The 26,803-nt window shown below is 48.8% G+C and overlaps 1 protein-coding gene across 1 annotated transcript in view; it reads left to right on the forward strand.

Moving 5' to 3' along the window:
- The first annotated feature begins 788 nt into the window (after positions 1–788).
- Positions 789–26,803, forward strand: part of LOC134571035 (microfibril-associated glycoprotein 4-like) — a 35,839-nt gene continuing 9,824 nt past the window's right edge. The window contains exons 1-5 of the mRNA XM_063429077.1: positions 789–818; positions 3,885–3,966; positions 13,842–13,999; positions 14,649–14,745; positions 14,881–15,075. Of these exons, the coding sequence (XP_063285147.1) occupies positions 813–818; positions 3,885–3,966; positions 13,842–13,999; positions 14,649–14,745; positions 14,881–15,075 (538 nt within the window). The 5' untranslated portion in view covers positions 789–812. The remainder of the gene's footprint in view (positions 819–3,884; positions 3,967–13,841; positions 14,000–14,648; positions 14,746–14,880; positions 15,076–26,803) is intronic.

Below are 26,803 nucleotides of genomic sequence, written 5' to 3' on the forward strand. Positions count from 1 at the left end.
CATGGCACACAGAACTCCTCAGGCAGAGCTGGGTACATGGCACACAGAACTCTTCAGGCAGAGCTAGGTACACGGCACACAGAATATAGAACTCCTCAGGCAGAGCTAGGTACATGGCTGGACATGGTTGTTTGTTCCCCATCGATGTGGGGCTACAGCAGTATCTGCAGGCAGCCAAAGGTTCGGGAAGCAGCTGTTGCTGGCTCCATCTCCGTGCCTTCTCCTGCAATTACTTTGGCTGCCTACAGGGGAGAGAGAACCTGCCTCCGCTGGTGCCGTGCAAGAAGGGGAAAAAGCTATTCTCCTTTAAGTACAAGAGGATGAGTTAACCCTGCAATGTAAACATTGTGTTTTTTTTTACAAAACTACAATGTTTTACATGGCATGGGTAAGGGTACAGAGTCATAGCACCCAGACGACTTCACTGAGATAAAGTGGTCCGGGTGACTATAGTGTTCCTTTAAAACGTGGGTATAAAGGACTTAGAACACGGCGGGCCGACCTGTGGGAGCCTGTATGACTCTGGACAGAGTTGGGTATTGTGAATATCTGGTGAGTGGGGACACATAACATAGAACTGCTAGGGTAAAACTGGTCTGTGAGAATACAGAGTAAAGGGAAGCGACTGAAGAACATAAATCAAAGTATCTTCATATTTGTTTTTTACAGTTTATTGATAGGAAGGGAATCTCCCTGCAGCCCATATACGAGGAAATCTTCCTGTGTGAGAGATCTCAGTCACACAGAGTAACTTTAAATAAAGTATAAATACTCAGACACATGTTCTCATTGCTACACCTGGTTCTACAAACATGGAGGTAAGAACAGACTGGGACAGACTCAGACACTAGAACTGCAGTGGGGGAAGGCAGATGTGGTTCATATATTCAAAAAGGGTTCACAATCATTCTGTTTGAAAAGTTATTAATGGATAATATTCAGGAATTCATTGAAACGAACATGTTATCAGCAATAATCGGCTGATGAAACACAGATCATGTCAAACTAACCTAATTGCATTCTACGAAGAAGTAAGTAGAAATATAGATCAGGGTGTTGCAGTGGATGTGATCTACTTGGATTTTGCCAAGGCATTTGATACGGTTCCTCACAATAGGTTAGTCTTCAAACTAAAAGAAATTGGTCTACATAAAAAATGATTGTTCTTGGGTAGAACATTTGCTTAATAATACAGTACAACGAGTTGTCATTAATGGTAATGGTGTCATTAAAAGTGATGTCCCTCAGGGTTCTGTTTTGGGACCGCTTCTATTTAGCATATTTACAAATGATCTTGAAATGGGCATTGCAAGCCATGTTTCAGTGTTTGCGGATGACACAAAACTTTGTAAAGTAATAAAATGTGAGCAGGATATTGCTTTGCTGCAGAGGGATTTGGATAGATTGGGGGCCTGGGCACTAAAATGGCAGATGACATTTAATGTAGAGAAATGCAAAGTTATGCACTTCAGGGTCAAGCATGCACAAGCAATTTACACCCTAAATGGTAGTGAATTAGGGATAACCACACACGAGAAGGATTTGGGAATTGTTATAGACAATAAATTAGGCAGCAATATGCAATGTCAATCTGCAGTTGCTAAGGCCAGTAAGGTTTCATCATGTATAAATAGGGGCATAAATTCTCGGGATGAAAATATAATTTTGCCTCTTTATAAATCGCTGGTAAGACCACACCTTGAATATGCTGTGCAATTTTGGGCACCTGTTCTAAAGAAAGATATCCTCACACTAGAATAAGTGCAGAGACGAGCTACAAAATTGCTAAAAGGAAATGGAGCATTTTAGTTACGAAGAAAGGTTAAAAAATTTTAATCTCTTTAGTTTGGAAAAACGGCACCTCAGAGGAGATATGATAACATTATACAAATATATTTGGGGCCAGTACAAACCACTATCTGGAAATCTATTCATAAACAGGGCTATACATAGGACACGAGGTCACACATTTAGACTGGAAGAAAGGAGATTTCATCTAAGGCAAAGGAAAGGTTTTTTTTTTTTTTTTTTTTTTACAGTAAGAACAATATGGATGTGGAAATCTATTCCTGAAGAAGTAATTTTATCAGTCTGTGCAGATGTCTAAACATGAACTGGATGCATACATGCAAAACATAATATTCAGGGATATAATTAATATGTTGGGTAATAACTTCTTAAGAGATCTGATTGTCATTCTGGGGTCAAGAAATATTTTAGTTTTTCCAATTTTTTCCAAAATCTTCTTTCTTTGGATCAACAGTAAAAACAGATGTGGGAAAGGCTGACCTTGATGGACACATGTGACTTATGTCATGTCAGCCTATGTGACTATGTAACTAATTATGTAACTATTTAATTATGTAACTATGCATTAGAACCAGGCTTTATACTCAGAGGACCCAGGTAGGCAGAATATTGAAGGCTATGAGAGTGTGTGTGGAGTAGATCTATGGCCCAGTTCCCAGCAGAGGCGGTAACTATAAATTAGAGGATTTTAAACTATGATAACATTACTTATCTAGGTGTGTGGCTATTAGATTACTATATGATATATACATTGCTATTAGATTACTATATGATATATATGAATTAATATTAGATTATTATATGATATATTTATTGCTGTTGCGGACCGTTTCGCTCACAAGAGGATAAAAACCGTTTAGGCGATAATCCCCTTTTCCATGGACCAGCAGCTACTGCAATCACCCACCTCCCGAACTCCAAACTACACGTATTCACCAACTCTCGAACAGCAGACACACGAACCCTGGAAGCAGCCGAACAGGAAAAGCAATATGAACAGCTTACACTCCTGGCAATCGGCATACAGTCAAATTCCCCCCAAGAATGAGACAACACTTCAGCTTCAGGGTTAAACAGCAACAACACTGATTTATTCACACAACAGGCTTATATGGGATTCTCCCATGCAGGGGAGGGATTTACAACAATTACACAATACACCAATCACACATGAGTTACCTCCCACAATGCCTCACAATCCCTCCCCTCTGGCCTGGAGATAATTGGGGAAGGAATCTAATTATCTCCAAGGACAGAGCCAAACTCCATTACCCACATGGCAGACAAAAAGATAGTAAAAGACATAAAATTACAAACTGATACATTTAGTACATAAAACACACATTTCTACATATCCCTAGATAGCTTTGATCTGAGCGCTCATTATTAGATGAATGGCACTCAGATCACACGAATAAGCCTTTCTGCAGGGAAAATAAACGGTTTAACCTGCAGGGCCATAGTCCAAAGGGAGCAGGCGAGCAACCAGGCTTCTCCAGTTCACAGTGGCGAGGTTGGTTTCGCCACAATTGTTATTATATTATAATATGATATATGTATTAATATTAGATTATTATATTATCTGTGTATTATTAGATTATTTTATATATGTTTTAAATATTAGATTATTATATGATATATTTATTGCTATTAGATTATTGTATGATATATGTTTTAATATTAGATTATTATATGATCTGTGTATTATTATTGGATTATATGATTATTGCTATTAGATTATTATATGATGTATGTATTGTTATTAGATTATTTGATACATGTAATACTGTTAGATTACTATATGATACATGTATTAATATTAGATTATGATATGCTACATGTATTTCTATTATATTATCATATGATATGTTTTAATTTTAGATTATTATATCATATATTTATTGTTGTTAGTTTATATATTATTTATTGTTATTAGATTATTATATGCTATATGTATTGCTATTAGATTATTATATGATCTTAATGATAATATTATTGATGATCTTATCATCATTATTATTATTATATTATCTATTGCTATTTAGTCTTCTAATACAGATTATTTCCCCTAACAGGACCTGATTCTGCACCTCCTGGTTTTAGTGCTGTATAACCTCCACGTGGGCTCTGGCAATGTGCCAATAAATCAGCAGAATAGTGAGTAAAACATTGTCTCTAATCTCCTATTAGATATTGCCACGTTTCATTAGGCATATTAATACAAGACAAACAGAGAAGGCTGACAAGGGGAGTAGGCAGTCAACTGCCCTGTGGGCCACTAGCAGACACCATTCTCCTGCTGATTGAAATAACCAGATACCCGCTAGCCCAGCTCAGCCGGAGTAAGGCAGCAGACAGGCTTTTCATGGCCAGTACTGGGTGTGTTTGGCTTGTGAACCACAATCTCCACACTCTCCAGGTCTGGACTGATGAGTATGTATGGTGTCCCTGATGGTGTCTGCCTGTGACCACAGGGTGTAAAGCCACCATGATCATGACCGGTGTATAGTCGCCATATGGGCTGGCGGAACCTTGGACAAAAAACCCCCCACATACCTAACCCAATAACACACTGACACCTGGTATATGGGAAAATTTGTCCACAGCTTTATTAAATAATTTATAATATATATAACGATAATATTGCTTTAAATAAGTTAACATATAAACATGGGTCATTGCCCCCACCTTCCGCCCCTCTCATCCGTATCCTTCTTTTTAATAGAGGGCAATGACCCCCAACATAACAAATACAAATATGTAACGACATTTTCCAACCTCGCCAACTTGAACCGAACAAGTGCCAACCATAAGTAACCATGGCAGGGGTATACCCGGATACCCCTGCCCCACCAGGTTCTGAGCCACCTCCAGGACTCGAAACCACCATTGACCATAATTCCACTTTTTTCCATGTTCCTCACGTTCCTCATAGGGAGCCTATGTCCTCTCTCTCAGCTCCCTATCCCGCCGCTGTGAAAAAACGGGAAACCCATATCTAAACATAAATATATAGGGAGGGTGGGCGGGACAAACTGAACCGGGTAGGAAATTAGAAGTGAACCTTACAAAATGGCTCCTCCCTTAAATAGCCAAACCCACATATCCCATAACCCACCTGTCCTGTCTGTTCCTCCTGGGCCCGCCTCCTAACCCCTGTCAAGGCCCTGTTCCGCTTAAGCTGCGCTTTGGCTACATGGGGCTACATGACCGGTGTATAGTCGCCATATGGGCTGGCGGAACCTTGGACAAAAAACCCCCCACATACCTAACCCAATAACACACTGACACCTGGTATATGGGAAAATTTGTCCACAGCTTTATTAAATAATTTATAATATATATAACGATAATATTGCTTTAAATAAGTTAACATATAAACATGGGTCATTGCCCCCACCTTCCGCCCCTCTCATCCGTATCCTTCTTTTTAATAGAGGGCAATGACCCCCAACATAACAAATACAAATATGTAACGACATTTTCCAACCTCGCCAACTTGAACCGAACAAGTGCCAACCATAAGTAACCATGGCAGGGGTATACCCGGATACCCCTGCCCCACCAGGTTCTGAGCCACCTCCAGGACTCGAAACCACCATTGACCATAATTCCACTTTTTTCCATGTTCCTCACGTTCCTCATAGGGAGCCTATGTCCTCTCTCTCAGCTCCCTATCCCGCCACAAGCTCAGACCTTGACCCCTTAAGCTGTCTGAGCTCCGCCACCCCGAAGAAGGAACGCCCTCCGCATCCCTTCCTGCAGACCCAAGTTCAGCAGGTCGTAACCCACTGCCGAAAGGTGTACACCGTCCGAGCGGTAATACCCATCCAACCCCTCCTCCAGTTCCTGGTGCCTTACCACCACTCCCCCCAGTTTCCTGACAAAACTTGCCATCAGGCTGTTCACCTTACCCCTGCATCTATCAATGGCTACCGGGTCCCGGGCGTAACGCCACCGCTGCCTCGGAACAATCTCCGACCATACCAGCATCACCCCGGGAAGCAGATCAACCAACCGGTTAAGATCCTGCTTCATCCATTTTACCAGCCTCCGCTGCGGGGTGAGGCCCAGGTCATTACCGCCTGCATGTAAAACTAGCATAAACTAGCCCCGCCTGCGACCATACCAAATATTGCCCTGCAGACGTCCCCCCAGCAGAAGCCCCGATACCCCCACCAGCGCACTACGAGCTGGTCCTCCGGAAAGCCCAGCTGCTGGCCTTGAGCTCGAGCTGCAGCCCTCCGTCCGGCCCAGAAAATGAAGGAATGACCCACGATCCAAGCGACCCAGCCTGGGGAAGAAAGAAAAAAAAAAAAAACACAGGATAAAACCACCCGTACCCCCCAGGCCGCCCCAATGTCCCTTAGTGTTCCAACAAACCCAAGCGTACATATGAGCGGAACCTAACAGATTCCCATCTCCCAATCCGCTTGACTACCTCATCCCCCAAACCTAGACGTGTGGCCTCCGTGGCCGCCCCAATACGAAAGGAGTGGGTGCCGTATGTGCCGGCATCCAGTCCCATCCGACCCAGACCCAGACTGAAAACTTTCTGAAATTGGAAGCGAGAGAGCGACGAGCCATCCGCATGGACCAACAGGGACCCGCCAACCGCGGGCCTCTGACCCAAATACTCCGACACCGCCGCTACTGGGCACAATGCCGAGCCCGGCAGGGCCCCCAGCGTAACGTCCCGGCCCTTACCTTCCACATCCGTCTTGGACCTAGCCAAGTGTACCACCAGCTTCCCATCCAGTATACGTACCCCAGACACCTGTAGGCCCCCCGTGGCCGCCCGGGTGTTGCTCACCAACTCCCCGACGCGGAACGCCCCAAAGAAAGCCAAAAGAAATGCCACACGGAATAGCGACACCTCAAATGCATTGAAACAAATGGAGGGCAGCGCCTGAACAAGCCCTTCCAGCACATGCACCGACACCGGGCGCCTAGCGTCGGGGGCCCTCCGAGCCCTCCGATACCCTTTGAGTGCTTGCCGGACAATAAACGCCTTGGTAAGATCCGCTCCACCATGGAGCTTGAACCAGAACGCCATTGCAGCCATGTTCCTGTCAATCACCGCCGGGGAGGCGCCCCCCGCCAGTAATTGAAAGGTAAACCACAAGAAGGCATCCAGAGGCGGCTCCCCTCGTACCCCTCGGCCCAGCCCGCCCCAGGAACGTTCCCATGAACTCCAGACCTTACTGTATGCGGCCCATGTGGCCGGTGCCAGCGAAGCCTTCACGAGTCCGCCAAGCAGGACGCTCCTAGCTGCCACATCTCGATCGGGCACGGCTGACCCCTGTCCTGGGCCTCCGGGGCCATCGTTCGAAACCGGGACCACTGAAAACGAGACAGAGCGTCAGCCACCTCGTTCAAGTACCCAGGCACATGGCGCGCACGAAAAACCACATTCAGGGACATGCACAACAAAACAAAGCGCCGCAGCAGCGTTACCACCGGCCTCGATGCTGCAGACTGATTATTAACCGCGTGCACCACGGACATGTTGTCCGAGAAGAAAACCACTTTCCTGTCCCTCAACCGGTCCCCCCACAGCGCCAGCGCCACCACCAGTGGGAACAGCTCCAGAAACGCCAGGTTACGCATGAGGGGGCTCTGCCCCCATGCCTCCGGCCATTTTTCTGCACACCAGCTCCCGCTGAAGTAGGCCCCAAAACCCACGCTACCCGACGCGTCGGTGTACAGCTCCAGCTCAGCTGTCGACACGCCCCCTTGCCGAAAGAACACCGTCCCGTTAAAGTCCCTGAGGAAGGTATCCCACACCCCCAAGTCCGCCCGCATGGACGAAGATACCCGGATGAAATGGTGAGGGGACCTAATCCCCGCGGTAGCCGCCGATAAGCTGCGGCTAAACACCCTACCCATGGGTATCACCCTACAGGCGAAATTGAGCATTCCGACCAATGACTGCAGTCGGCGCAGGGTCACTTTCCGTGCCCGACGCACCTCTGCCACCACGCCGCGCAAACCTTCCAGCTTTGCCAGCGGCAGCCGACATTCCCCCCGCACTGAATCTATCTCCAGACCCAGGAAACTAAGGCACTCAGTCGGGCCCTCAGTTTTATCCGCCGCCAGCGGCACCCCAAAGCAGCCCGCCACCCATTGAATGGTACCTAACAAGTGCTGGCACGCGGGAGATCCGGCCGGCCCCACACACAGAAAATCATCCAGATAGTGCACCACCGCTTTATCTCCCGCTTCCGTCCGCACCACCCACTCGAGAAATGAACTAAACTTCTCAAAGTAAGAGCACGAAATGGAGCACCCCATGGGAAGGCACAAATCCACAAAGTAGCCCCCCTCAAAGAAGCACCCTAACAGGTGGTGACACGCCGGGTGCACCGGAAGCAACCTAAAAGCAGCCTCGATGTCCACCTTGGCCATCAACGCACCACGCCCGGCTCTCTTCACCAGCTCGACCGCCTGGTCAAATGATGCGTAAGAGACCGAGCATAGGTCCCTGTCAATGTCGTCGTTCACCGACTCCCCTTTAGGATAGGAAAGATGGTGAATGAGCCGAAACTTCCCTGTTTCTTTCTTGGGGACCACCCCGAGGGGAGAGACCCGAAGGCCCTCCAGTGGCGGGGCCACAAAAGGCCCCGCCATCCTACCCAACCGCACCTCCTTGTCCAACTTCTCCCGAACCACCTCTGGGAACTCCACCACGGACTTGAGATTATGAGGGCAAGCAGTGCCACCCCTCTCCCGAAACGGAATGACAAACCCTTGCCCAAACCCCGCTCTAAGCAGCTCCGCGTCTGCCCTGTTACCGTAGCGGTTTAGCCAGGGCTCCATCGCGTCTAATTTCACTGGGGTTAGCCCCCGAGGTAGTGGGAGACCCTCCGCCGCCAACCGCGGCAGAGGCTCCCGTCCCCCCGGACTTCCCTTTCTTGAAACAACGTTGGAGCCCATGAGCCCCACCGCAGCCCGAGCACTCGTGCTTGAAGCGGCAGGCTGCGCCCCACTTGCACTGGCCCTCATTAAAGAGCCAGCATAAGCCCTTCTGCGAGGCGGCCGACGAGGAGGACTGACCCTTAGCGCCAGCCGCGTGCTGAAAGGGCTGCGCCTTCTGCGCCATCATGAGCTTCATCCAGAGAGGCAGGTCCATCTGGTCCCACCGCATGCCCGGATTCGCCGCCAGCCGCTGCCGGAACTGCTCATCATACCGCCACCATGCCAATCCGCCATAGGTGCGGTATGCCTCCCATATGCCGTCCAAGTAGCAAAACAGGGACGAGCAGGAGCCCGGCGATTTTTCCCCGATCACGCTGGCTAGGATACAGAATGCCCTTAGCCAGTTACCAAAAGACTTCGGTATCTTGCGATACCTCCGCCGCTTCTCCTCCTCCTCTTTCTTTTCGTCCTTTTTGTCCTCCTCCTTGAGGTCAAGAAAGTCCTCCAAGGGAAGAAGCGAGAAGATCTCGCAAAATTCCCCCTTCCAGATTTTATCTTTCACCTCCTGCTTGAGGTGCACCCCCAGCGGGCCCGCGAAGGACACATACGCATGTTGCCTCGCTGCTTCCGTCACCCCCCCCGTCAACTCCGCCCGTTCGCTTCCCGCCTCACCCACGCTGGAAGCCGACACAGCTTCCCCGCCCGCAACTGCCGCCGGGGTCCCTAGACCGGGCCCCGCCTCCCCTCCCCCTTGCGTCCACACCTGCCCTACGCTACCTTGTGTGCCACCCCCCGCCCCCAGTGAGTGGAGTAGTGACTGCAGTGTTTGTACTAGTGCACTGGACTGTAGCGATTCAATAGACTCACCGGCCAAGCCCCTGGGGCCGATGACACCCGGGGCTGCGCAGTCCGTCACTGCTCGTCCAGGATGAACGCCATCCGCCGATGTCCCGCCAACCAGGGATCCCACCCGGTGCCTGGAAAAATCAGATGAGGAGCGACTCCGGGACCTGGAAAGAGGAGAAGAAGTCCTGGGCAAGGCGTACTGTTCCCCCACCACCTTCCCGTCCCGAACCGGGGAGCGCCTGCTAACCGCCAAAGCCTCCCGCCGGGTATCCTCCCGCCGTCGCGCCCCAAAGGCCCTGAGAGCCCTGCCACGTGGACTACGACTCCTACCATCGCCTTTGGATGCCAACCCCCGTTGAGGCAACCTGGGGGACCCGGACCCTGCCGAACTCCCTGACATTGCGCGCCTGCGCCGGGGCCTCCGTCTGCGTGTCCTGGGGGCCCTAACCGGCGAGGGGCTAGCACTACCCGACTCCGAACTAGGCCCACCCTCCCCGCTTCCCGCCCCGCGCCCCAACCCTGCTGCAGCCCGACCTACCACTACACCTACGGAACCCGGACCAGGGGCACCTCCCCCGGGGCCCTCCACGGACGCGGATGGTGACACCCCGCTCCCCGAGACAGTTATCCCCGACCGACCGGACCTCGGAGCCTTTCCTTTCCCCTTACCCTCTACCACCCTCCTAACATCCACCGAACCCGCAGGCACTACCTTCCGCCCCGCAAGAGAACTACCGAGGGACCCCCCATCCTCTCCCACGGAAGCCCGCCCAGTCTGCACTCCGCGGGACCCCTTCGCAGCATCCCGCACCCCCCCCAGGGGCCTTCCGCCCGACCCCTGCTCCCCTTGGGCCGCTCGCCTACCCGCCCCCCCGTCCGCCCGCTCCCTGGAATCGGGCCTCACTCCCCGCCTGCCCACCACGCCAAGGGGACCCCCGGAAGGGGCCCCTGCACTTGCCTGCTGTACGTCGGGCCCGTCGTGGACCGTCCCAGTCCGCGTGCTGCAGTCCACCGCCAAGACCGATGGGGGTGCCCTCCTGGGCCGAGACCCCGCCCCGCCAGGCCCCGCACTAGGCCGTCCGGCCGCCATCTTGGATCCTGCTCCGCGCACGGCCCCATCCGTGTTAGGGGTTGGTGCATCGATGTCCAGGGCAGCCGCCCGTCTCGACTCACCACGCCGAAGCCCCGGCCGCACACTGGGAGGCAGAGCCTCAACCAGGCAGCTCCTGGGCCTGCTACGACTTCCACTGGCTGTCTCCTGCACTCCCGTGCCACCGACCTCCGGTTCTCCTCCCGGGCTCAAACGCCTCGGGGGCCTCCTGGCCCTCGCCGGGCGTGAGTCTCCGGCCTCCTGTCCTGCCGCCGCAGCAAGGACCGGGCCCAGCTGGGCCTGCACCCAATCCGCTCCTTGTTGCCGCGCCGCTGTCCTGATCCCCTCCAGAAGCTTCTCCACGATATCCATGGCCCTGCAGAGGAGACAAAAGAGAAACCCTACCCAGAAAGTATAGAGAGCACCGGGATGCACACAAACTGAACCGGGTAGGAAATTAGAAGTGAACCTTACAAAATGGCTCCTCCCTTAAATAGCCAAACCCACATATCCCATAACCCACCTGTCCTGTCTGTTCCTCCTGGGCCCGCCTCCTAACCCCTGTCAAGGCCCTGTTCCGCTTAAGCTGCGCTTTGGCTACATGGGGCTACATTATATTCATACAACACGTCGGTTGTCATTGGTGACAATGGAGACGTGGGAAGCAGAGCCGGTGGCTGTAGGCATGTACCAGTCTCTGTCCTATCACACTGTGTAGGTCACACGGATGGAGGCTGCAGTGATATGTGAAGGCACAGTCGTGCAACTCCAGCAGCCTCTATCTGTCCCACCCGTATATTGCATTATCTGTGTGAAATATACTAAAAAATACCATTTTATTATACTGTTGTGGAGCCTGTGATCTCTTAGCCACATTCGAACATTTGATGGTCAAAGTTAGTTTTTAAAATGTGTGTGTGTGGGAGGGGGGAGGTGGAGGATGGAGAGGAGGGGGGGGGGGTTGTTGTTATGTTTGTTTTTTTGCTTTCTTTTTCCATTGATATTTTCTGTAAAAAAGTACATCAGGTCAAGAAAGGAAAACGACAAAGGTAAAATAATTACATCAACATTACAGCACACACGCAGCATTTAACATTTCACAGGGCAAGGTTATCGGGAGGAATGCCAGCCCCCCTCCCATTCCAAATTTTTCCTGCCATGGATCAGGTCAAAAAAGGGGAAAGTGGGGCAGAGCTAAATAATCAGAATAGAAGGCATCACACCTAAAAAGGGAAATTCTCTCCAAGAACCCTTGAATAAATGGAAAAAAGATAAAGCTATAGGGTGCGCCACGTATTCCTACTACCAAGACTTTATTTTGAGATTGCTAGTATTGCCTTGGGGTACCTGTTTTTTATATTTTTATAGGGTTTATTTATCTTGTTTTAGTCATCTTTCTCCTTTGCCTGTTTTTGTCTTATCTTACCATTTGGTGCACCCTATATGTCTTTGTCCATGGATCAGGTCAGCAGTAATCATTTCCGCACATCTATCCAGCTTCATGTGGGAGACTACTCATCACTGTATAGTGTATGGTCACCCTGGTGTCAGTACACCCAAACCCTTTATGACATGGTCCACACAGAACTTTGGTGATGCATATATTGGTGGCAGTCAAATTGAGCATCGCTAGAAGCTGGAAGCAATTGGAACCCCTCAGGATTCCATGCTGATATCCTTATTTAAATACAAGTAAGCTGTGGCGGACTGCGTGGTTACTGACTGTTCTACTAGGCCACATATTTACTTACTATTGGGTACCTCTGCCAAACATGCTTCCTAGCTATCGCTGGGACATCATCAACACTTCAGCCCCTAGCCGATGCAGCTTGGCTGGGGTCTCGCCATCTCGCTGGGGTCTTCCCACCCTGTAGAAGGGTCCTGGATTCAGCTTCCAGTGATCAAAGCTCTCCTATGGAGAGTATAGCGGTGTAGTAATATAGCTATATTGTCATATAGCACTTCCCCATCACATTAACTGAGACTTAATTCTGGGAGTAGATCTGTTTATGCACACAGTAAACTTCTCCCCTGTGCCTGAGAGATAATTGAGTCAGGAACTGTTCAAACTGAATTATCTCCAGGTACAGAAAAATACAATTTTACAACACCCCAAAAGTACCCTCCAAATAAGTGGAACCCCCTCAAGAGTCACATCCCTGGATAGCCCTCATTTGAGAGCTTATCACATCCAAAAAGCACTCTGATCAGTTTGGTGGTTTGGATTTTCCATCGAGGTAAACTTTTGACCAAACACACACATGGTTTCTGCCAAAAATAATTCCATAAGAAAAGTGGTAGCGGTTGGTCACTTTCGGGAGTCCAAAGCTGAATGACATATCAACCTCGTCCTCTAGCTCCAAGATAGCAATTGTTCGCCTAGTTCGTGCGAACAATCCTACCGAATGGCGCTCTCCTGACATGAGTAGAAACTAAGCAGCCGTTCGTCAAAGTTCAGCGGTGTTTGCGAGTTAGAATGTCCGATTTTTGTTCCATGTACTCGATGACCAAACACTGCTGCCTGCATTCGTGCGACAAGATGGCCACCAACTCGTGCATACGTACGGCGGCCACCCAGCTGAACACTCAGGATACATAGTGTGAAAGTGATGATGGAGGTGTACGGAGAGGTTAATAGGAAATAACAAGCCCAGAGGTGGTCCACAATTCATGTGTTTGTTTGGTTCCGGAACTGAAAAGAGAAACCACACGAACCAAGACTTTTACATGGCCTGTACTCCTTGGGCAGGAGGCTAGCCAGCAGGCTCCTCCAGGAACTCATGGCAGAGGCATCTTTGCCGCATAAGCTGTATGAGGAAATCTCACATAGAATTACAAACTCCTTACCGTGCCATGAAGAAGACAACATTTTTAAAGTTTTTCACGCACTATATTGCTGTAGGAACATGTTGGTCATTAAAGGGAGGGTAATCGTCAGCAAGTGGGTCCTGGTAGAGGTGGCATGGGTTCTGGCAGAAACAGAATAAGATATGGAAGAGACAGAATGAGATATGGTAGATATGGTATGGGTTTTGCCAGTGTGTGGCGCACAGGAAGGAATTAAGGAACATATATGTATATTTTTTTAGGATCATGTAACTACATGTTAAGTCCAACCCTTGCACCATGGGATGAATATGAATTAGCATTTTATCTCCTGTTTATCTTTTCCTGACAGTCCTAGCCTGTGCTGAATGCTGCTATCCATATGACTGCTGTGATGTGTACTCCCAGGGTTTCCATTCAGATGGGGTGTATTTAATATTCCCTGGGGGGACGTATTCTCAGCCTGTCCATGTTTACTGTGACATGGCATCTGCAGGAGGACCATGGACGGTAAGTGAGAGCAGGACTCACCTGAGTGTCTGTCCATCCAGATCTAAAACTTTATTGGCATTATCGGAAGATATAAATATTATAACAGTGCTTGCAGTGCTATGTTATGGGGGTTCCAGTTCTGTTTTATGATTTGATAGGAGTTGTATGATTTTATGCTTCTTCAGAAATCATTGGTGTTCAGAAAGTTAGAGCCAGTCGCTAGGTAGCGGCTAATGGTTCCGATTATTCCCTCAATTTAGTTTGTTTGAGCGAGAAATCATTCCAATCTGTTATAAAAAAAAAAATCCAATGATTTATCTACAGAAGTCATGAAGTCAGGTCCATGGGAATTGGAGATAAATTATTGGAAAAGTTTTTCTAACACACTGGGATCATTTCCGATTCTGATTCAATTGAATTAAACCAAGGCCCTATGTTGGATATGTCTCGATTGTTCACCAAGAAACATTTCTGCAAATAGTGATTTGACCACTTGCTCCATGTTCATCACTTTATACAACTCATATAAATGCAGAACTAGAATATTTCTGGGTGCTTTGTATTACGCAATCACCATGGAAACCGCCAAAACCATCTTGCTGCTAATTAACTCCGGTTATACTAAGCAGGGATTGAGCTGATCTGTTCTGTTTTGATTACCCACCAGGTGTTCCAGAAGCGATTTAATGGTTTGGTGGACTTTTACCGAGGCTGGGACGAGTATGAGAATGGATTTGGTCGTGCGGATGGCGAATATTGGCTGGGTAATACACCATTTGTATTTTACTATACTATGCACAAATTGCTGGTTTCTTACACAGTTCCTCCAATTATTCTGAATACAAACTGGATAAACTATGATGAAAGAGGAATAAAACCATCTCCTCCAACCATTTTAGGTTTGCGTAACATTCATCAGCTCACACAGAGGAGGCCATACCGTCTTCGCATTCAGCTGGAGGACTTTGAGAAAAATACACGTTTTGTGACATATGAGTCGTTCTTTCTCTCCCAATTCGCAATCTATCCCCCGGAGCAGCAGTACAAGCTTAACGTTGCTGGATTTAAAGAGGGGGATCCATTAAATCCTGCAGGTAAGTGACTGAAAAGCTTTGGCCAACTGTAACCTTTTATAAAATGGGGCTAAAAATGTGGAAAAGACATAAGGGGTAGATCTCCTATTGTCCCTACGTGCCACTACACAGATAAAAACATAATATACACATGACCTCCACCCTCCTTACGATTTCAAAAAACCTTCCCAATGTAGCAAGGAGACACTAGCAACTGATTGGAAGAGAAAACCATTGATAGTTGCTTTAATAAACAATAATTAAAATGCATCCAATGGTTAAATGATAAATAACATATTAAGTTGACTAAGGTGGCAGCACTGAGGCCATAACTATATGCCTCAGACCACAAGAGTATGCGGCTCCTACTCCTGCAGTGGACCCCCAGTGCTTCACCCAAGCAGAGGCATAATGGACCACAGGGGAGATCGTCGGCACAGCTTCTCACATATATGCTCTGGAAGGCCCCCATACACCTCCCAATAACATGAGGGGGAAACAGCCCAACTGAAACGTGCGGTCATTCCCGTTTTCTGCATCACCCTGGAGCCACACCCACTTGCAGGAGAGGGAAATAGAACAAAAGACTTGCTCAGCAGAGCAGTGGCGTTACTAGACTAAAGAAACCAACAGCTACCACAGGAGTGGCGAAAATTAAACTGGGCAGAGCAGCAAGCTCAATTAAGCAGACCTCGCACCAGGCAACTAACCACTCCGACTAAGGAGAGGCGAAACCCAAAAGGAAAGTCTCTGCCTGCAGAGGAGAAAGCAAAAAGTGACTTACAGGCTGGCAGGGCCCTTAAATAAGGTATGAAGAGGCCAGCAGCGGAACCCCTTCTAAACTGTGAACTGCACCAGGTTACCCTGCAATGTGTGTTACTGTACTGACATCCTTTTATGTGTTTCCCCTAGCTTGACCCTGTGTTTCATTCCTTGTGTTTTGTAGAACTGCCTGCTCCCCGTTCGGCAGTACCACCACGAACGGGACCCCATTCACCTCCCGAACGAGGACCACCATGAAATCTCATTTAGAATGTGGTTTTAGAATGTTTGCACCTCGTCATGACGTGTCAAACCACAAACCGCAAGAGAAGCATCAGCGCGTGCCGACCCTGGCTGGTGGCCCATTTGTTAGACAAACGTCATCCAGGGGGATCATTTGCGGACTGCTTCCCACCTCATTCGGGAGCTGAATGGGCCTCCCTGGCACCCATTAGAATGTTCACACCAATCAATTGGAACTTTGGCAACTCGCAACATAGTGTGAAACCGCAAAGGAAGTAATTAATGAGTGCTGCTCTGGGTAGCCGTTGTTCGTACAGACGAACGTCGGCCAGGGGGAGCATTCACATCCTGAAAGAGATGCATCCCTTGCTGGGCTTCACACAGGGACCCCGTGAACGAAGACTGTTCATGCCAGTTACCGTTTGTAACGGACCGTTTCGCTCAGAAGGGGATAAAAACCGTTTAGGCGATAATCCCCTTTTCCATAGACCAGCAGCTACAGCAATCACCAATCTCCCGAACTCCAAACTGTACGAATTCACTAACTCCCAAACTAGAAACACACGAACCCTGGAATCAGCCGAACAGGAAAAACCATACGAAAGGTTTACACTCCTGGCAGTCAGCATACAATCCAATTCCCCCCCAAGAATGAGACAACACTTCAGCTTCAGGGTTAAGCAGGAACTCATTTACTGAGGGCTACCTGCCCAGTATTTATGCAGGTCTCCCACCTGGTGGACACTCCCCTAAGGGACCAATGGGAGACTGAAACAGCAGACAGACATGTATCACTTTAGTACATACAGCCACAATACTTTCCCACAATGCATCCTGGCTTCCTCCTCTCTGTCCTGGAGATAATTGGAGAAGTAATTCAATTATCTCCCAGGACAAAGACAAGACTCCATTATACACGTGGTGATACAAATACAGTATATCACTTTAAAATATACAATAGGACAAATGGCACAGAAAATACACACATGTCACATATCCCCAGATAGCTCAGGTCTGAATGCACATTATTAGGTGAATGGCACTCAGACCACCCGAATACAGTTTAATTGCCATGGAGCCAAAGTCTTTAATTATACGAACAGGCTCCATGGCAGGCTATCTGGGTTAAAGCATTCACATAAAACAAACAACCGAATTTCCCTGCATTCACCAAATCCATACGAATTAGAACCAGGGGCTGGAGGTTCAGCGGTGCCTGCACGTAAAAGTGTCCGATTTTGGTGCATGAAAGCCGGGTAGAAAAGCGCTGGCTGCCCGGGGAGCTCCAGAACACCGCCACCTAGCGGCCGCTAAGTGTAACAGCAGCCACCCAGTAACATTCAATTAAGCTGCGGTTAACCGCAGCTTCAGGGAGGTAAATTGGAGGCCCAGCTTCTGGGTGGCCCATTAACAACGCCGGCCGGCTTCCCACAGCTCTGGGGAGGTTGGTAAACGGCTGTTTGTTCGGTAGATGGAATCTACCGAACTGCTGTGCAGAAAGGGAGAAATAAATCCTTCTGCACAGCAAAATTAACCCTTTAGCTGCCGGTCCATAATCTAAAGGCAGCAGGCGAGCAACCAGGCTTCTCCAGTTTACAGTGGCGAAGTTGGTTTCACCACACCGTTCTGGGGGTCCCTGAGATTGGTGGGGACATCCTGTGAGGACAATGGCGGAGGTTGGCGGGCTCTCTGTCACTGGGAGGTAAAAGAACTGGGAAGTTTCCCGCACTACGACCCCCCAGATACAGAGAACTCTAGGAAGAAGACACCTGGGAGAGAAAGGACCCTGGGAGGGGACACTAAGTGGCAAGAACAAGGGACGAAGGGACTGGAGTTCCGTTTCTGGCAGGGGACCCCTGGGAGTGGGATAGTCCTTGGAGGGGACACTGAGTGGCAGGACAGGGGACAAAGGTACTGGAGTTCTGGTTCCGTTATATGACCCCCAGGCGGGGGAGGACATTGTCATCATGTGTGATCCACCCCTTGCATGGGAAAGTATAAAGCCGCATGTGGCGAATAAAGTTGTTGTTGTATCCCCTGGTTTGTCATCCGGTTACTGGGAGGGAAATGGGTCTGTTAATTTATTAATAGTAGAGGTAACCAGCCAGGTTACCCAGGGTCCGCTACAACTGGGGGCAAGCGGCGGGATCCTACATCCGACCCTGCCAACAGACCCATGGATTATAATTCCTTAAAAAGGCAAACCCTACAAGACTTGCTGGAAGCAAGAGGGAAGTCATCCGGCAACTGTAACAAAGCCAACCTGATTGCTGAGCTAATGGAGGATGACCAGCGGAGTAATGTGGATGCTGCCCCACAGCCAGACGGGGAAGAAGAAGCCTTCGTCAGAATGATGAGGTAGCACTTGGCCTTCTACACCGTGCCTCCCACAGCGGAACTCCTGACCAAGCTAATCTCTAAGACCCAAGCCTTTGTCCTGGCTCAGAAGCAGGGGGTATCCCCCACACAGCCCGAGGAACAGCGCACCAGAGAGGTGCCGGCTACCCCTGCACACAAACCGGAGTTTCCCTATACTGCCTTCAAGGAGGACTTTGAGCGTCAGTGCCTCTTGCTAGAAGTCGACCATGCGGTCTGGGTCGCCATCCTGGGCGGTAAACTGACAGGAGGGGTGGCAGAGGCGTATCGAGAAGTACCCGGGGACCAGATCCACGACTGCGAAGCGGTGAAAGAGGTCCTACTGGCCAGGTATGCCATACCATCGGAAATTCAGAGAGACAAGAAAAGGGGGAGAAAGTGGGCATGCTCCATCCACCTAGCTGCCCAGAACTGGGTGGACTTGCAGCAAGCAAAGTCCCCCGAGGAGGTGCTCCAGTTGTTCATGATGGAGCACTTCTATAATGGGCTGACCACCGAAGCCCAGGAATGGGTGAGGGATAGGCAGTTCAAGACCCTCACTGCCAAGAGGGCAGATGAGTAAGCTACCCAGCTACCAACCAGCCCCAAGGCTCCTTCCCCAGCCTAACCGTGCTGCAGCCCTCCAGCCTTGGGGTCCCGGTGTCAGATCTATAACCCCCAGGGTCCCGGTCAGGATTGACCAGAACTGTCATGATCTTGAGCTGAGCAGGTAAGAGACTTTGGCCAGTGTTAACATCAGAGGCTTTATTAGTGAGTTTGGACATAATAGAACACAGCAGGATATCTTATAAATGAAATAATAGGGAGAAGGAAAATAAGAGAAACAAAGGTTTAGGCAATATGACTTTGTGATGGACCGCCAGGCACCCCGACTGGGTGCCTCCGCCAATCGATGCTTCCTAGCTGACGCTGAGGACCATAAGTAATGCACTGGACACCATCAGCACCGTAGCCCCCCTATCAGCCGCATCTTGGCTGGGGTCTTGCCGTCCCTTCTCACCCTGGTCCAAACTCCTGGATCCAGCTCTCAGTGGGAAGGCCTCTCCTCCAAGAGAGTATAGCTGTGAAGCTCTTATAAGAGCTAGTGATTATAGCCAGTATAGTAATCCAAAGAGCAATCCCAGGAGCAGGGATTATAGCTGGTATAGCAGTTCCCTACAACAAGAGACAAGGATAAAGTAAATGGTTTAATGGTAGCCACACTGGCCTTTTATGCAAGTCCCCATGCAAGGGACACTCCCACATGGACCTTGTGGGGGACTAAAATACAGAATGATAAACCAATAATAGCAGGATTATACAGTGTGACACTCCCATACATAATATATAAACCCACCCCTCTGCATGGGAGATAATTGAGTCAATTACTGTATTAACCCAATTATCTCCAGGCAGAAAAAACACATTTCTAAAAAGTCCCAAAGGTACCCCAAAACACATGATATCCCCACAAACACCCCCTGATAGCCCTGATCTGGGTGACCAACATATCCAAAAATCACCCAGATCAGTTCTGGGGTTCAGGAATTCTATGGAAGTCATTTATTTGACCAACCGCAGGCATGGTCCCATGCCCAAAATAGTTCCAGAGAATCAGGGCTTGCAGTCTGGTCTAGTTCGGTAGTTTGAAAACGAACAAACTACCAAACAGAGTTAATAGTCTTACCCTGGAGCTTGTTCCCCTCATCCAGACGAATGATCTCATTGAACAGTGCCCTTCTAAGTTGAATAGAATCGAACGCAGGCGATGATGGAAGTCCAGCAGTGTTCTGGAGTTTCTGCATCTGATTTTGGTTCCATGAGATTCCTGCCCAAAAAACACTGCCTGCGTTAATGCGAACAAGATGGCCGCCACCTCCTGGTTATCCATAGGAATTGCGGCCACCTAGACGAACAATTAGAACACTGCAGTGAGAAACAGTGTTCTAATAGTGTTCCAAGTTGTTAATAGGTGTTAGCAAGCTCCAGGGTTGTCTCTGGTTCGTGCGGTTGTTCGGTAACCGAACCATATAGTCCCAATTGCATGAACAGAGCCTGTTTAAAGTATTTTAGCCAAGTCTTTTGCAGAGGCCATAGTCATAGGGTAGGAGGCTGGCAAATAGGCTCCTCCAAAAGCCAGTGGCGAGGTCGCCAGAGCCTTATATAGATAATAAACAGAATGTAGGTAGATAATAAGAGAACCTATAGATGAATGTATAGGTTGAATATAGAGGGACAAGTATAAAAGAATAGGACAGAACAGAACAACAAGGTTTCAGGAAAATAGGAAAAGAAGACTTTAGTGAATCAGCCCCCTCTTGGAAGGAGTACTGATAAAGTATGGAAATAACACCTTGCAATATTAGAAACAAAGTCCAGATAGGTGTTATGCAGGTTGGTGTAAATCTGATTGGCAGGATAAAGCAGAGTAGAAGTTTAGGTTAGGCTGGTTTGGAGCAGGATGGTATAAAGCTGGTTAGCAGGATAGAAGTGTAGGTCCACAGGAACGTTTACAGGAGCCAGAAACTGAAGTCTTTCAGGATGAGCATCAACTTCATTGTAAAGGCCATGTTGTAAGTTGGGTGTAGCCTTTTGTAGCTTCTTGATTAGTCCAGGCAGGTGAGGATTGATGAAGGTAAGTTCCAAGGTTAGTGGTTAGGGAGGCCACTACTGGTGCAGAGCTGTAACTAGTTATTAAAGAAACAGGAAAAAATTAATAAACATTATGACAAGAACTGTTTCAAGTGCCACCAGCCTGGGCACTAGAGGCAGAACTGCCCCCAGACTCATCCGCAGCCCCAGTTCATTACCCCAGTGGCTCCCCACCAACAGCGAGCAGTAACCCATTGCTACCAGGCTACTGGCCCGGAGTGCAAACCTCCAATGAAGCAACATGGCTCTGCCTTGACGAGGCCAACACCCTCCAAGCCGCCGAGGATAACAGGGACCATCACCGGCAACCTGTCCAGCTGAAAGGCCGTATCGGCAGGGTCTGAGGGATTCTTGTAGCCACTCTGACCATTGTCCACTCCCCACTCATCCCCGCGGCCCAGAAGACCGGCAAGAACGTCGCATACTGATGCCTACAGCCCAGGTCCACCTTGATTGGGGTGCGGGGAACAGAGAAGTGACAGTCAGTCTCATGGATGGGCTACCCGCAGAGGTGCTTCTCGGCAATGACTTGGGCCACCTCACCTCCACCTATGTGCACCTTCCAGCTCCCGAAGAAGCCCACCCCGTGGTGACCAGACAACAAGCCCGCACCAACCAGGCCGGCTCAGGTAGGCTCACATAACTATTCCCAAAGCCCAGTTTTACATAGGCGACCCTGTAGGCACCCCACCTGCTCCTAGGGCCCCTGCCACCCCCTGTACCAGGGCTACCTGGGTTACCGCACCCATGGAGTCCTCCCATACCCAGACCCCTGTACCATGGGATACCCCGGCCGAGTTTGGGAAGGAAGTGATAATAGATCCCAAGCTCCCGGGTTATAGGGAATTGGCAGCCTCTGGACAGATGGGGAAAGATGGGGAATGGTTCTGGTTATTGTACCGCATAGCGGAGATCCATTGGTGGCTCCCAGGAAATATCGTCAAAAGAGCTACTGAAGATAGCTCACGATATTCCCCTGGCAGGGCATTTGGGGACGAGCCATACAAAGCATCAGCTCACCAAATGCTTTTTCTGGCCAGGCATCTCCAAGGATCTGAGGCAATACTGCCAGACCTGTGATGTCTGCCAGAGGGTAGATAAGAGGGGTGACAGGCACAAGGCCAAGCTTTATCCCCTATGGGTCGATATCATAGGCCCCCTGGCCAAGCCTAGTCCCTCCAGTAAGAAAAACATTCTGACCGTTGTGGACTATGCCATTCGTTACCCTGAGGCAATCGCCCTGAGCAACATTCAGGCAGAGACTGTGGCCGAAGCCCTCATGCAGGTGTTCTCCCAGATGGGTTTTCCCCGGGAGATCATCTTGGATCAGGACATGCAATTTACTGCCGATATAACCAACCAACTGTGGAGGTTGAGCGGCATTAATTCCATTTGAAGACCAGTGGCTTGTGTGAGGGCGTCAATGGTGCTGGGGAGCAGGTGGGCACCACCATCGTCCCATATGTGCTGGAGTTTAGGGTCCGCTGGAGGAGCTCATCCACCTGGTGCGGGAGAACCTCCAAGGGGATCAGAGGTGCCAGCACAAATGGTAAGGGAGCCAGGAGCCGTAGCTTTCAGGTACGGCACAAAGTTTGTTTTAAAGCCTGTCAGGCATGACAGTCTACAGGTGGCCTGGAACGGAGATGTGACACTACCTACGTGATTGGTACCAGAGTCCGACGCCTGTTGCATGTTAACATCCTGAAGCCCTATCACGAGCAGGCAGAGGATGTGGCTACTATATGCGTCCCAGCCTCAGAAGATTACGATAATTTTTTCCTGACTGACCTCCTGGAAGATGGAGTTCAGATAGGTTCCATAGAAGAAGTCCACTTAGGGGACAGGCTCACCCAAGAGGAACGCAGCCAGGCGCTGAGGATGTTGGCTGCCAGGAGGGGGACGTCTTCCAACCTCCCTGGGGTGACCGACCTGGTCACCCACAGGGTGGAGACCCCAGACCAGCACCCGCTGTGACAAAGCTCGTACAGAATTGCAGAGGCCATATTGCAGAATATGAGGAAGGAGATGCTCCACCTAGAGGTCCTTGAACCAGGCCCTTGGGCCTCCCCGGTAGTTCTGGTCCTCAAGCGAGATGGGACCACCCGGTTCTGTGTGGACTACCGGAGGCTCAATGATAAGACAGTCTCGGATACCTACCCCATGCCTCGTATTGATGAGCTGTTAGATAAAATGGCTTTGGGGCAGGTACCTCAAAACCATAGATCTGTGCAAGGGTGTCACGTCCTGCTCTGTTCTGTGGAAATGTCTGACTTTGGCTTCTGGTATCCAGTACTCTTTTTGCTATTCTTGTTTTGTTTTTCTTGTTTTTTTGGTTTTCTAGTCTATGTCTGGTTTTCTTTATGCTGGGATTTCTGGGTTCATTCCTATAGTCCGTCCCTGGGATTCCCAGTCTCCAGGTTTCCTTTAAATGTTTGTTTTATGTTGCCACACCCGTTTGTTTTCCATCATTCCCTTTGTTTCAGAGTCAGGTAAGTGCTATATATGCCTTCTTTGGTTGTTTTAGCGAACATTAGGCAGAGGAGGACCTGCCAGATATGGGGTACATTGGCGTTGTTGGCAGGCTTATGCAATGTATGATATAGTGTGACTAAATCCCTATGATTTCCATATATAGTGCTTAGTTATTTCTCCTCTTGTTTTGCCTATGTTATCTTGTCTTGTTTTAGTTTGTATATCCAGTCCATGTACAGTCCTGTCCAGTTATGCCCATGTAATGTTCATGTTTTCCTCATGTCTTGTGTATATGTTCGGGGTTTAGCTTACTATCCTTCTCTGGTTCTGGGTTCTATTAGTTCTGTCTTGTTTTCATGTTTGGTGCCTATCTCTAGTCTTGCCTTGTTTCTAGTACTGGATACAATCTTGCTGCAGAGCCTCCCTATTCAGCTCCTGGGAGGTCTGCTAAATTTCCAAGCTCCTAGTTCCTGGTATCCGCTGAAGCTGATTCAGGGTCTTGGTATGTGGCTGCACAAACGCTGGTGCTCAACACCAGGGGGCATGCGGTTACCCTGCACCAGACCCTGCTAATCCACCTCCACACTGTGACTCCTACTCTGAACATCAGGCATACTGGGTCCCAGTCCACGCACCGCCGCCCGAACAGTGTCTGGGTCCCGGGCACCGGCCCGCCACCCTGACAAAGGGGTATTGGCAGACACCCCTGGCCGCATAGGCTATCCCTCAGTCAGTCTTCGTCACCCCATTTGACCTGTATCAGTTTAGGGTAATGCCATTTGGGATGAAGAATGGCCGAGGTACAGTACCTAGGACACAGGGTGGGGTGTGGGGCACCCCAGGTGCTGGCTTTCTTAGGAACTGCAGGGTACTACAGAATGTTTGTCCCCAATTACAGCGCCGTAGCTAAGCCCCTCACTAATCTGACCAGGAAGAACTTACCCAGAACTTACCCAGACAAGTAGCCTGGATCCCTGAGTGAGAGCAGGCATTCCAAGCCCTCAAGGACGCCCTGGTAAATGCCCCTGTACTGGCCGCTCCTAATCCTAAGAAACTTTTTCTCGTCCACACAGATGCCTGACTGGGAGCAGTACTAAGCCAGGTCAGGGACGATGGCGGAGAACACCCAGTAGCTTACCTCAGCAGGAAGTTGTTACCCAGGGAGGTGAGCTATGCCGTCATCGAGAAGGAGTGACTGGCGGTGGTGTGGGCCCTCAAGCAGCTACGGCCCTATCTGTATGCACAGCAATTAACCCTGCACATGGATCACAACCCGTTGGTATGGCTGAACCGGATCTCTGGGGACCATGCCAGGCTTTTAAGGTGGAGTCTGGACCTACAACCGTATGACTTAACAATCCACTACAGACCTGGCAAGCAGAATGGCAATGCTGATGGGTTGTCTAGGCAAACGGCCATGGAAAAGTGATCCATGGACGCTTTCCCCGGACATCAACAGGCTGATCCGTTGGGATCTGCTTGCGGATGCCAGTTAGTGATCAAGGGCAACTGTGTAGCGAATCCCCTGCTAAACTGTGAATTGCCCCAGTTATCCTGCAATGTGGGTTACTGTACTGACGTTCCCTTTGGTGTGTTAATCCTAGCTAAACCCCGTGTTTCGTTCCATTTTGTAGAACTTCCTGCTCCCCGTTCGGGAGTACCACCACAAACGGGACCTCATTCACCTCCTGAACAGGTACAACAACAAAATCTCATTTAGAATGTGGTTTTAGAACGTTTGCACCTCATAATGATGTGTCAAAACCACAAACCGCAAGGGAAGCATCAGTGCGTGCAGATCCTGGGTGGCGGCCCGTTTGTTAGATGAACGACATCCAGGGGGAGCATTCATGGACTGCCTCCCACCTCATTCGGTTCCCGAACGAGGACCTCCCCGGCATTCATTAGAATGTTTACACCAATCAGTTGGAACGTTGGCAACTCGCAACATAGTGTGAAACCGCAAGGGAAGTAATTAATAAGTGCTGCAAATATTAGAAAGGTACATTTCACAGTATGTACCATTGGGTAATAAATATAAAAAAAACACATTAAAACCAATGTGGCTTAGTGGAGAAGTAAAACAAGAGATTAAAAATAAGAAAAGGGCTTTTAAAGCATTTAAATCGGACCAATCAGATGCATCCTATATAAGATATAAGGAAGCCAATAATACTTGCAAAACGGCAATTAAAGTGGCTAAACTAGAAAATGAGAAATTGATAGCCAAAGAATGCAAAACCAACCCCAAACATTTTTTCAAGTACATTAATTCTAAAAAAACAAAAAATTAACACTGTACACTGAAAACAGAGATGGGTCTGTTAGTCAATGAAGACCAGGAAAAGGCAGAAATTTTAAATAACAATTTTTCTTCGGTATATATTAATGAGGATCCTATGGCAAGAGATATGCATATGATTGCTGCAACAAACTTGCAGATAACTTGTGATTGGATAACTCGAGACAAGGTGCTACAGCTATTAAAGAAAATTAATGTAAATAAAGCTCCGGGGCCTGACGGTATCCACCCACGAGTACTTAAGGAGCTAAGCGGGGAAATAAGTGAACCTCTGTATTTCATTTTTCAAGATTCTTTTGTTTCAGGTATTGTACCGGAGGATTGGAGGAAGGCAGATGTTGTTCCTATATTTAAAAAGGGTTCAAAAGCCTTGCCTGGAAATTATAGACCTGTGAGCTTAACTTCTGTGACTGGGAAATTATTTGAACGGCTATTAAGGGATAATATTCAGGAATTCATTGGGAAGAACTGTGTTATTAGCAATAATCAGCATGGTTTTATGAAACATAGGTCATGTCAAACTAACCTAATTGCATTCTACGAAGAAGTAAGTAGAAATATAGATCAGGGTGTTGCAGTGGATGTGATCTACTTGGATTTTGCCAAGGCATTTGATACGGCTCCTCACAATAGGTTAGTCTTCAAACTAAAAGAAATTGGTCTAGATGAATATTCTTGTTCTTGGGTAGAACAGTGGCTTAAGGATAGAGTACAGCGAGTTGTCATAAATGGTAAATTTTCAAGCTGGACAAAAGTGGTAAGTGGTGTCCCTCAGGGTTCTGTTTTGGGACCGCTTCTATTTAACATATTTATAAATGATCTTGAAATGGGCATTGAAAGCCATGTATCAGTGTTTGCAGATGACACAAAACTTTGTAAAGTAATAAAATGTGAGCAGGATATTGCCTTGCTGCAGAGGGATTTGGATAGATTGGGGGACTGGGCACTAAAATGGCAGATGAA

Source organism: Pelobates fuscus, chromosome 8 (genome assembly GCF_036172605.1).
Source record: "Pelobates fuscus isolate aPelFus1 chromosome 8, aPelFus1.pri, whole genome shotgun sequence".
In the NCBI taxonomy this organism is placed as follows: Eukaryota; Metazoa; Chordata; class Amphibia; order Anura; family Pelobatidae; genus Pelobates; species Pelobates fuscus.